This window comes from Elephantulus edwardii, unplaced genomic scaffold (assembly GCF_000299155.1).
Source record: "Elephantulus edwardii isolate Elephantulus edwardi_28Jun2011 unplaced genomic scaffold, EleEdw1.0 scaffold00149, whole genome shotgun sequence".
NCBI classification, from domain to species: domain Eukaryota; kingdom Metazoa; phylum Chordata; class Mammalia; order Macroscelidea; family Macroscelididae; genus Elephantulus; species Elephantulus edwardii.
This window is the reverse complement of record NW_006399899.1, coordinates 8,012,699-8,023,786: the sequence shown is the minus strand read 5'-3', so window position 1 is coordinate 8,023,786 and position 11,088 is coordinate 8,012,699. Positions and strand designations below refer to the sequence as shown.

General features: G+C 35.6%; 1 protein-coding gene across 1 annotated transcript in view; it reads right to left on the bottom strand.

Annotated features, from left to right (window-relative positions):
- Positions 1 to 2,002: 2,002 nt before the first annotated feature.
- Positions 2,003 to 11,088, bottom strand: part of LOC102853510 (neuromedin-U receptor 2-like) — a 43,974-nt gene continuing 34,888 nt past the window's right edge. Inside the window, exons 2-4 of the mRNA XM_006894743.1 lie at positions 9,931 to 10,015; positions 5,739 to 5,864; positions 2,003 to 2,247 (exon numbers count right to left, since the gene is read on the bottom strand). Of these exons, the coding sequence (XP_006894805.1) occupies positions 2,003 to 2,247; positions 5,739 to 5,864; positions 9,931 to 10,015 (456 nt within the window). The remainder of the gene's footprint in view (positions 2,248 to 5,738; positions 5,865 to 9,930; positions 10,016 to 11,088) is intronic.

Below are 11,088 nucleotides of genomic sequence, written 5' to 3'. Positions count from 1 at the left end.
TTGTTTTTTAATTAACGAATGATGCATCACTTCGAAAATAATTTCTAAGTTAGGAAATGATGATTTATCAATAGACTTATTCATTCCATTTAAGAAAAATTTAAACATTAAAAGCTAGTACCTGCACATTTCATTACTACTAACTCTTGAATTAGAAAGAGTCTTCTGGTACCAAATGCATAGCATGCATACCATCATAATCACTAATAGAGGCTGATTAAATGTCTAACAAGGTTAGGTACCTGTTACAAACATAATCTTTATGGTTCCATTTGGAACTGTTGTTTGCTTTAATACACTGAAGCATCACACTCATTGAATTTACCGCATATTTATTGAACACTTTCCACACTTACCATTACCATCTAAATAGAGACTAGAGGTTTCCTAGGATTACACAAATCAATGCAATTTATTTCTAGCCTTTGACAAATGTATATTCTTGCCAAGACTGTGTAACAATGGAATACAAAACAAAGTAGGAAAAAACTTTAAGATACATAACATGACAGAAAAGTGAAATCCCACATCTGTTTGAATAAACATAGCAAAGCTTCAATAAAGGAGGTACTATGTCCAGATGAGTGTTGAGATATAGGCAGAACAGTAACAAAAGGAGACTGAAATACAGAGGGTATTCCATGGGCAAAGATATAGAGCTGGGGGAGAGTGTGGCATATATTTTTGTCAGAATTATAATTAAACCAGTATGAATAGACCATACATTACTTGCAATGATATAAAAGGATGTAAATCTGGAATAGATTCTACTTATATTATGTATGAAGAGCATTGCACTAGTAACATATTAAGGAGGTCAAAGACACAGTCTTGAGACAAGTGGTAACCATTTTAATTGTCTTTGTTTTAAGACACCCTTGAAATCACATCTTTACCTATTTATAAAGAAAGACAGAAGACATACAGGTTTACACTATATAATTACAATTTTATTTTAATACTAAAACAGTATTCATATGTTTGAAGTTCAGCCTAGAAAATCCTATGGGACAGTTAGGTATCTAATAGAAATCTCTTTTTTGACTTTCCATCTAAGCCTACTCCTTTATCTTCTATTCTGTTCTAAGTTGAACTTAAATGTGATTCCATTCTTTGTGAGGAGTAACTGATCATGGTTTGGGAGTTGGAATGATAGAGATACATGATAATTCTAAGAGAAACTTCCCAACTTCTCATGAGATCTCTTAAAGTAAAAGGTTTCAGGTTTTAGGAATCTTATTACAATTCCAGTGTATGAGGTAGTAGGGTACTTACAATTTGGTATATAAGATGTATACCCTTTAATCTAAAAAGAATCTAACTTAATTATATATTACTGGTAATACAAGAATAATCTTTCAAGGGGAATACTTGGTGGTCTAATCTGTAGCGTGTTGTGCTGCTAAAAAAGTCTGTGTCTGGTGGTTTGAATCTCCCAGCAACTATTCTGAGGGGAAAAGATGGATACTCTTTTCTCATTTAAAATTTATAACCTTGGAAACTCTATGGATGGTCATAGTTTATGGCAGGGAGCTTGGGTTTGTTGTTTAATTTTACAAGACACAGCAGTACTTCCATGTGTCCCGCCTGTGGCTCACAGTGTTCAGCTGAGTGACTGAGATTATGTATGATTCAGGATAAACTATTCCCAATAATGGACATAGCTCAAAGCATAAGTGCTGTGCTTTTCAGGTCATGTCCTCCTCATGAAGTAGAGAAGGGACGTGAGACAGCTAGACCAGAAAGATAAATGCAAATCAGAAGTCCTAAATTCTAGAATCATTTCTAAGTTTCAGTTTTCACATTTGTTAAAAACAGTAACAACAGTTCAAGATGAGTATCAGCTCTAAGAGCTGTTTTTCTTCCCTTAACACCATATATGAAGACAAATGCTATAGGTTGTATCTCCCTATGGTGCTGAAGCAGATAAATGTCAACTCTGACATAATTCTGGTCTTCATAAGTGTCCCCTTGAGAGTTGGTTCCTGTGCAATTGTTCAGGTCAGAGGTGGGAGCTACAGAAAGACGACCGACAAGCAAATTGGGGAGCTGAGTCTTCCATCAGCTCCATGAGGTGGCATTCTGTCAGCAAGGTGTTCCGCTGGATAGATGGACCCTGTGGGTGATCTTGGAAATGGCATTGTTTGCATGAAGGAGAAATCACTTTCCAGAAGGCTGACCGGAAGCGATGAGACAGCAGGTTATAGATAATGGGGTTGACAGCTGAGCTCAGGTAGAAGAAGACACCTGGGAGTAGGGGATCCAAAGAAACATGCTTAGGAGAAATAAAGTAAGAGACACAGTAGTAGGGAGCATAAATAATTAACAAAGACCTAGAATCTCTGATATTGCCTTTTTTAAAAGTAATAATATATACAAGATTCTAATTGAAAATACAAAATGCTCTGAACAGATCTACCACCTGTGTACTTAGTAATCAAAATAAAACATAAAAAAGATGAAAGTCTTTGAGAAATGTAGGCTGACATGGGATCTCTTTGAGATGTTCGGCAACTTCCTTTGATCCCCACTTGTTTAATTAAAGAACATATTCCCATATCACTAGCAAGAGATGCTTAAATATCAGAAGAAGGCATGATGGTTTTGTCTCATTGGAATTTTACTTAAGTCTATAATTTGAAACTGAAAGTAATGAAAGAATACTAAATCAGTCAAGGGTACTGAGATTCCTTGCTATGTTAAATATCTCTTCAGAGAAATAGTTTCGCCTCCCTTCCTCTAACTAGCCTTTCCCCTTGACAGCTCATCTTAACCAGTATTGGTTGTTTTTTTAATTTTTGCTTTATTTAATTTTCCTATATATTTTTTGCCACCAAATGCTTTGCACATTTTTATTTACCTGTGTTAGTATTCTATTACATTCTTCCTTTAGTACTATATCCTATTAATTACCCCAGAGTCCAAGTTTAGTATAAGATTGAAAATCAGAAGATCTGCCTTTTTATCTCAGCTTTACTTTTTCAATGACCTTCATTCTTTTTTCCTTCTGTGGAACTTCTGATACTCTCTTTGCAAAATTTCCTTTTAAAAGAAGAACACTTTGCAAGAGCTAGAAAAATAAGATAACATGGCCAAGTTCTGGTTCTCACAGGTTTTGTTTATTGATTTGCCAACTTTTAGGAACATTAGAATATAGATAGTGAATTCAGACTTTGTTTTCCCAGGACTTGGACCAGTATTACAGAGGAAAGATATATGCTTAAATACAATAATTAAAAATATAAATTATGGAGCTACATGCTGTAAGAACAAAATATATGACACTAATGAACATACTATGGACTGCAAACAAAACTAATAATGTCTGTCTTGGAGAAGGTGAAACCAAGTTTCTCCTTAGAGGCTAGGATTTTGAAGCTCTGTCTCACATATTTTGGTCACGTAGCCAGAAGAGATTGGAACTCGGAGAAGGGCATCGTGCTCAGAAGGGAGAAAGGACAGTGCAGGAGAGGAAGACCCAGGATGAGATGGATTGATTCAGTGACTGGGGCAATGGGATTGTTGTGTTGGAATCAGTGAGACTGGCTCAGGAGAGGGAAGAGTTCAGAGCTGCTGTACATAGAGTTGCTTCAGGTGACTAGAAGGCACGTAGCAACAACAACAACACCACCACATTATATGTATGTATATATTTTTTTTTCTAAAGCTTCTTATTTAGAGTCAACAAGACCTCATGGAAGGCCTTTGCATTTAAAAGTTGGTTTTTATTACATTTTGGAGGAACATTCTTCTAAATTGTATAGCATTCCTCTGTCAATTTGCTGTACTGAGGTAACCTGCGGCTGCTGTGATGCTGAACCTTGTGCCATTGGGGCATCAAATGCCATGACGGTTATCCATGGTGAACAGTGTTCGGTGGAACTCCAAATTTAAGACAGGTTTAGGTTCCTAAACAACATGCCTCTGGAAACTCTATGAACTTTGAGAAATGATGATAAGCTTCAGGCCTTTTGTTCATAGGGTTGCTAGTCATGCTCAACTAGATGGCAATCAACAACAATAGTCGGGTTATAGAAATTTTCATTAGGCTATTCACATTCAGTCAGGAAAGATTTAATGGAAGTGATGCAACACTAGCTATCTATACTCTTGAAGGTGACAGTTGAAAAAAGGAAGAAAAGGCATTGTGGGTAGAAGATCTACCATATACAATTGTGCCAAGGTGGGGGTGGTTAAACTGTGCAGGATAATTGTGGAATGTGCAGGAATCAGATAATTCAGTCAGATAAGTGTATGGTCTATGCAAGGAAATGTATATTTGAATCTCATAAGGTTTATTGGAATATTTTCTGTAGAATTCAAAAGGCTTGGACTTCATCTGGTTGGCAATGAGGAGCAATGATGGTATCTTAATGGGATCATGCCATAATGAAAGCCAATATTTTGAAATCTTATAATGATTGGGCTGATGCACCAGCAGAGGTGGGATCAACCAGTCAAGAGTAATATGGTCTCCAGTAGTTTCCAATTTCTTTTAAATATCTATATTTTTCCTCAGATCAACTACAAAGTTAAGGTAAAGGCTATAAATATTTTAAGTAGGAGAATTAACATATAGCGATAAATATTTAAATAGGAAATAAAAGTCTAATATTCAGACATTATCCATACACTAGACCTGTTGAGTATAAAAAAAATAAAGAGAATGATGGAAAATAGATAATATCCAGGGTACACAACGCATATGGGGTGTTACACTTTTTCCCCTTTTTGCACATTTAGTCCTTAACTTGCACAAATCAAGCTTCTCTTTCTTCTATGATTATGTCTTTGATAATCAAAATTATCCCTAGAATCAGCAAATGATAGCTCCAGTGGGGGAACAGAAGTGGAAAGAACATAAGACTGACAGTCATACTCATTGAGAAAGAGAAATCTGGATGATTGTTCTCTGTTCTTTCTTGATGGAAAGAACACTGAACTTGAAGTTGGATGACTTGGTCCTGTTTCTGTTCTTTATCAGTTGAATGCCTTTGACTTAGTCACTTGTTTTGAAACTATCTGTCCTACTGAAAAATGTGAAAGATAATAGAAATTTGACAACTTTGCAAGGAATATTATAAAAAAGATATGCATAATTTTTCAGCTTAATATTTTATTGAATATCCATCATTTTATTTATTTTTTACTATCAACCAATGATTTGCCTAGAGATGATGTTATTGCTGTTTTTACATGTGAGGACATTTTGGTGTGAAGGAAGTCACATGCTCAAGAGTCCTCAGAATATTCATAGTGGAATTAGAGTGCGAATCAAAGTCTTCCAACTTTGAGATCTCTTCACCACTTGATAGATAGATACACATTTTACGGTATGTTCTATCATGCCTCCTGGGTACACTTTGATTGACTTTTATAGGAATGCAACCTTTACTGAAAGCAATATGGGACTTGGAGGACATAAATATTTAATAACTAAAAAATCACATGTACATTGGAAAGGAAGCTAAAAGATCATTTTTCTGCTATAATCATCAAGCTTGGTGTTGAGATCTTGCACAAAATAATCTCTAAATTAGGTATCTGATATATCTTATAAATCAATAATATATTTAATCAGTCTTTGAATAAAATGAAGATCAAATGTCTTTATAATAGTATAGTACCTCCTAGAAGAAATTGATAGACGCAGATATAACCTATTACTTTAGGCAACATAAGGAAATTGTATTTACCTTGGGACATTTGCCATGTACCCAAACCAGCTAGGCTTTTACCTGACACCACATGGATGAGATTAAACACAGCAGCCAGGGATTCAGTCCACTCTTCCACAAAGCTGAAGAAGAGACGGTCAATGTGGAATGGAGTCCAGCAAATGGCAAACACTAAGACCAAGACAACTGGAAATGATAATAAGAAAGCAAAAGGCAGGTCAACACAGAGATATGTACATCTTTGGGGTTCATTTATTCTTTCTAGAATTTTGCCCTTATGCAAAAATTTTTGTTAAGCTATGATTGTTACAGAAAATTCAATCCTAAAGCCCTACATATAGAGTATTTTATGTAAGAAGGATGATTGGAACTGCACATCAACAGAGAACTGCCTGAAGTGCAGGCTGGATTTAGAAGTTGTCGTGACAATAGGGGTATTATACCTAATGTCAGATGGATCTTGATTGAGAAAAGAGTACAAGAAGAATGTCTATCTGTTTCATTGACTATTCAAAGGCATTTGACTGTGTGGATCACAACAAACTGTGACTGACTCTGAGAAGAATGGGAATCCCAGAACATTTGATTGTGCTAATGCGAAACCTTTACTAGGACCAGGAAGCAGTTGTTAAAACAGAGCAAGGAAATACTGCATGGCTCAGAACTGGGAAGGTTGTGTGTCCATATCTTGTCATTCTATATGTGGAACAGATTATCCGAGAGCCTGGGCTCCATGAGGAGAAGTGTGGAAGCAGGATTAGAGATAGATTCAACAACAATCTACAATATGCAGATAACACAACCTTGCTTGTTGAAACTGAGGAGGACCTGAAGTGCTTGCTGCAGAAGGTAAAGGACTGCAGCCTCCAATATGGATTGAATCTCAACATTAAGGGGGGGGGAAGATTCTCACCATTAGGCCAATTGGCAGTATCATGATAGATGGTGAAAAGATTGAGATTGTTGACAGCTTCAGTTTGCTTGGCTCTTCAATCAACACTCCTGGTACCAGCAGCCAGGAAATAAAAATAACAAATGACATTGGGGAAGTCTGCTGTCAGAGACCTCTCCAAAGTACTGAAGAGCAATAATGTCAGTCTGGAGATTAAGGTGCACCTTATATAGGCCATGTTCTTTGCAATTACTTGCTATGCATCAAAGAGCTGGACAATGACTAGGGATGATAGAAGGAGAGTTGATGCCTTTGAGCTGTGGTGATGGAGAAGAGTATAGCATGAGCTGCTAGGAAAACAAACAAATTCATCCTGAAGAGGGTGAAGTCAGGCTGCTTCTTAGAGACAAGGATTCTGAAGCTTCATCTGACATACTTTGGATATGTTGCAAGGCAGGATCAGTCCCTGGAGAGTGATGTCATGGTTGGGAGTGTGGAGGGACATCACAGGAGAGAAAGATCCTTCACGAGGTGAATTGATTCAGTCCCTGCGGTAATGGGGATATGTGTGTCAGAAACAATAAGATTGGGAAGGAATAGAGCAGGGCTTAGGGCTGTTGTACATATACAGGGTCGCTGTGAGTTGCAGGAGACTCGATGGCACATAACAACAAACAACAATTACATAATTGAACAAAATGTCTTGTATGAGATAAGCTTTCATTAGAATATGTGAAATTATATTCAATTTGCTTGAAGTTATTAAAATATTCCAGCATGTAAAATAAAGTATTTGCCTATAGACTGTTAGAAAAAACATAAACTAGTCATACAAGTAACATTATTGCATGCAAGTGGTTGATATTTAAAGTCAGGTATTAATAACACATTATTAAAGATATGCATATTCAATTTGTTACTCTTAGAAATGTCTCTGAATTAAATCATTTTTAAATTCTGTTTGAGATGGTGGGAGGAAATGAGAAAGCCTTGGCAATCACTAAGATATTATAGCTTTAAAATGGAATTGTTTGATTGGGATGGAGATATGTTTGCAACGTTATACACGGAACACAGAATTCCTTCTAATTTCTCTTTCAGTTTCTGCTATGAAGATTGGTGCTACTACAGTTTCTCATTTGGGGAATTTAATCTCCACAAATATAAAGAAGTATTTTTCCTTCACCCCCCCCCTTTTGATGAGGTACTTTCCTCTGCAATGGTATAATGTCTGGGATGTGGCTGAAAAAATCTTTTAGAAGATGAGGAAAATGGTACACATAAAACAAGTTTAACTATGAGTTTACGAGTTTAGAAGCTAAATGATAGTTATTCAATTTATAATCTTTCACCTTGTGTACATGTTTCAAATATCTCGTATTTTAAAAAGTCTGTATATTTATGCCTCGTGTTAAACATATTCATAATAAGACATCTAGCCTGGGTTTCAGTTGTGCAGTTTTACTGATATCTCGAATAATCTTCTCATTTTATCTTTTTAGGAAAAAAACCTCTCTTCTGCTCACTACTTCCTACAGATCTCTTTAGTAGAAATTTAATTCCTTTTAAAATTAATTCTTCTCTTTGAAAGGCAAAATTTTATAGTATATTTTATCATTTTGATTTACATGCCATCAAGCTGTAAGTCATTTTGTAAGAGTATATTATAATCGAGGGAAAGGAAGTGAAGCAACGAGCACATTAAGGTTCTTAATAGTGAGAGGCAGGTGCTATCAGGTGTCAAAATAATTTAAAGAAGATGAAATTTAGAATCAAAAGATAAACTTCAGTGATTTCAAAGTTTTATTGCTCACCAGCACCACATAGTTATAGTTAGCATTTCATATGCATATTTGCCTAGAGCTTTCTTTTCCTTCCAAACCGTAAGTTTTGACAAGAAAAGTATATCATTAATCTCCTTTTTTTCTCCTCAGTATCTCACATAGATTTTCTATGGATCATATAGATTGGTGCCTAGATATTTCTTTTAAACGTCTTTAACTATACAAAGTTTACTGTTTTACAGAAGGTCATGCAACGACAGAGGCTGAAGAACTGCTTAAAGATACTCTTCTCCAGATGAATGGACTTCAGGAGGATTATAATCCCCTGAAATGGAATGTAAAATGCTTGTATGTGCATATTTTTACATTTCATGTGGGAAAGTCAATAGCTTTATCAAAGTAACACATAACACAATATGGGTTAAAATCAACTACTTATTTAATTTAACAAAAATTAATATTCAAAGTTTCAAAGAGTGCATTGATTTACCAAACACAATAGAAAGTGGGTTGTTTGCTGCTGTTGTTTGAACCCTGTCCTATCCTGTACCATCCTTATCATCCGAAACACACTTGAGCCCATCGCTATAGTCACTGTATCAACCCATCTCCTTGACGTTCTGCCTCTCTTTCACTGATTGTCTACCTTTCCAAGCATGATGTCTCTCTCCTAGGAACAGACTATTCTAACAACCTGTTCTTCAAGGAGCACTCTGCTTGCACTTTTTCCACAACATATTCATTTATTCTTTTGGCTGTCTATGAGATATTCAACACTTCTCTACAACACCCCAATTCAAAAACATAGATTCTTTTAACTGTCGTCTTTATTCATTGTCCAGCTCTCAGATGCATAGTAGGTGATTGGAAAGCCTACTATATCAACTACAATCAGGTGCACCTTAGTCTTTAAACTGACATCATTATTCTTCAGGGCTGTGGAGGGGTCCTTGACATCACTTTTCCAATGCTATATATGATCTCATCTCTGACTACTGCCACCAAGGTTGTTGATTGTAGATCTAAGTAAGATGAAATAGTTGACAATTTCAATGTTTTCTCCATATATCATGTTGCTTCCTGTTGGCCCAATGGTGAGGATTTTCTTTCTTTTTTTTTTAATATTGAGATGCAATCCATATTGAAGGCTATATTCTCTTATCTTCTGCAGCAAGTCCCCTAAGTCCTCCACACTTTCAGGAAGCAACGTTGTGTCATTTGCATAATGTAGGTTGTTCATGAGTCTTCCTCCAATCTTGAATTCCATATTCATTTTCATAAAGTTCAGCTGCTTGAATTATTGACTCAGTGTACAGATTGAATAGGTATAAAGAAAGCATATAGCCTTGATGCATATTGCTCTTGATTTGTAATGGGATAATTTAGCTTATTACTTTGAAGGTTAAAAACAAACAGAAATTTAAAGTTCCATAAGTTTAAATAAGTCAAGGGAAATCAGTTCATATTATGTGTCAGGGTCATTCTAATCCTGACTTCTAGCAACAATTATTTTAATGACAGAGGGAAAGCAATTTATTCTACTGAAAACAACAAACAGACAAAATGGAAAACTTACAAAGCATCTTGGTGACTGATTTTCTGGGGGGTCTCTGGATATTTGCAGTCATCTCATCTACCTGAAGGAATTGGTCTTTTTTCAGCTAAAATTGGAAAGAAGAGGCAAGAAAGATGAGTCATTTTGTTGATTTTTAAATGCATATAACTAGAGCATTTATTTTACAGACAGAAAATAGAGATGTAGAGAAATAGAAAACAGTGAAAAATTTAACAATTGATCATGAGGTTGGATCTGGAGCCCAGTTTACCTAAGTCAGGTAGATGTATGACTATAGCCAAGTTGCAATCTTATTGTTTTTCATATGCAAGAGTAAAGAACACTATGCAATATGTTAACAGATGTTCTATGAAAAATATGAAACACTGAAGTTAATAAAAGTTGTATGGAGACATTCATTTACTTAAAAAATTATTGAACACCTGGGCTTTTTCCATGTTCTTGCTATGGTGTTCAGTAATTTTTAAGTGAATGGTTGTCTCCACATAACATTTATTTACTTCAGTGCTTCATATTTTTCATAGAACATCTGTTAACATATCACAGAGTGTTCCACAGAGTTGCATATGAAAAACTATAGGATTGCAACTTAGCTATAGTCCTAGGTCTAGCTGAGGAGGGACTGGAGAGCCTTATGCTAAGTGAACTAATTCAGTCCCACACGGACAAATATTGCTTAAAACCATTATTGTAGAATGAGTGTAAGGATCCAAGAAGAGGGGGTGGAAGCAGGCGAATGAGGATGTGCAGGAGGAGAGGGGATTAATCATTGGGTTGTGCAATTTGATGGATAAAGGTGAGGTAAACTGGAAGAATCTGTTCTGGAAAATAATGGACTAGAATTTTGTAAATAAACTAGTATAGTAAAAAAATATAAGAAAAAAGAAAAAATATTGAATATCTATTGCATGTCAATCCTTCCACTATGTGATGGGCAAGAAGTAGAAAACAAAAGCAGATGAAATGCTATTTCTACTTCATGAAACTACAGTCTTTATTGTGGATCCTCTAGAAGCTTTTAAGATGCTAATTACTCACATAGGGAAACTAGATTCCCTATAGAAAAAAAGGATTTGGCCCAATATTCCTTGTTTATTGCCATATATGTATGCATTAGTTTTCTTCTGCATTAAAGATGGTCTATTCCCTTTAAAAAAA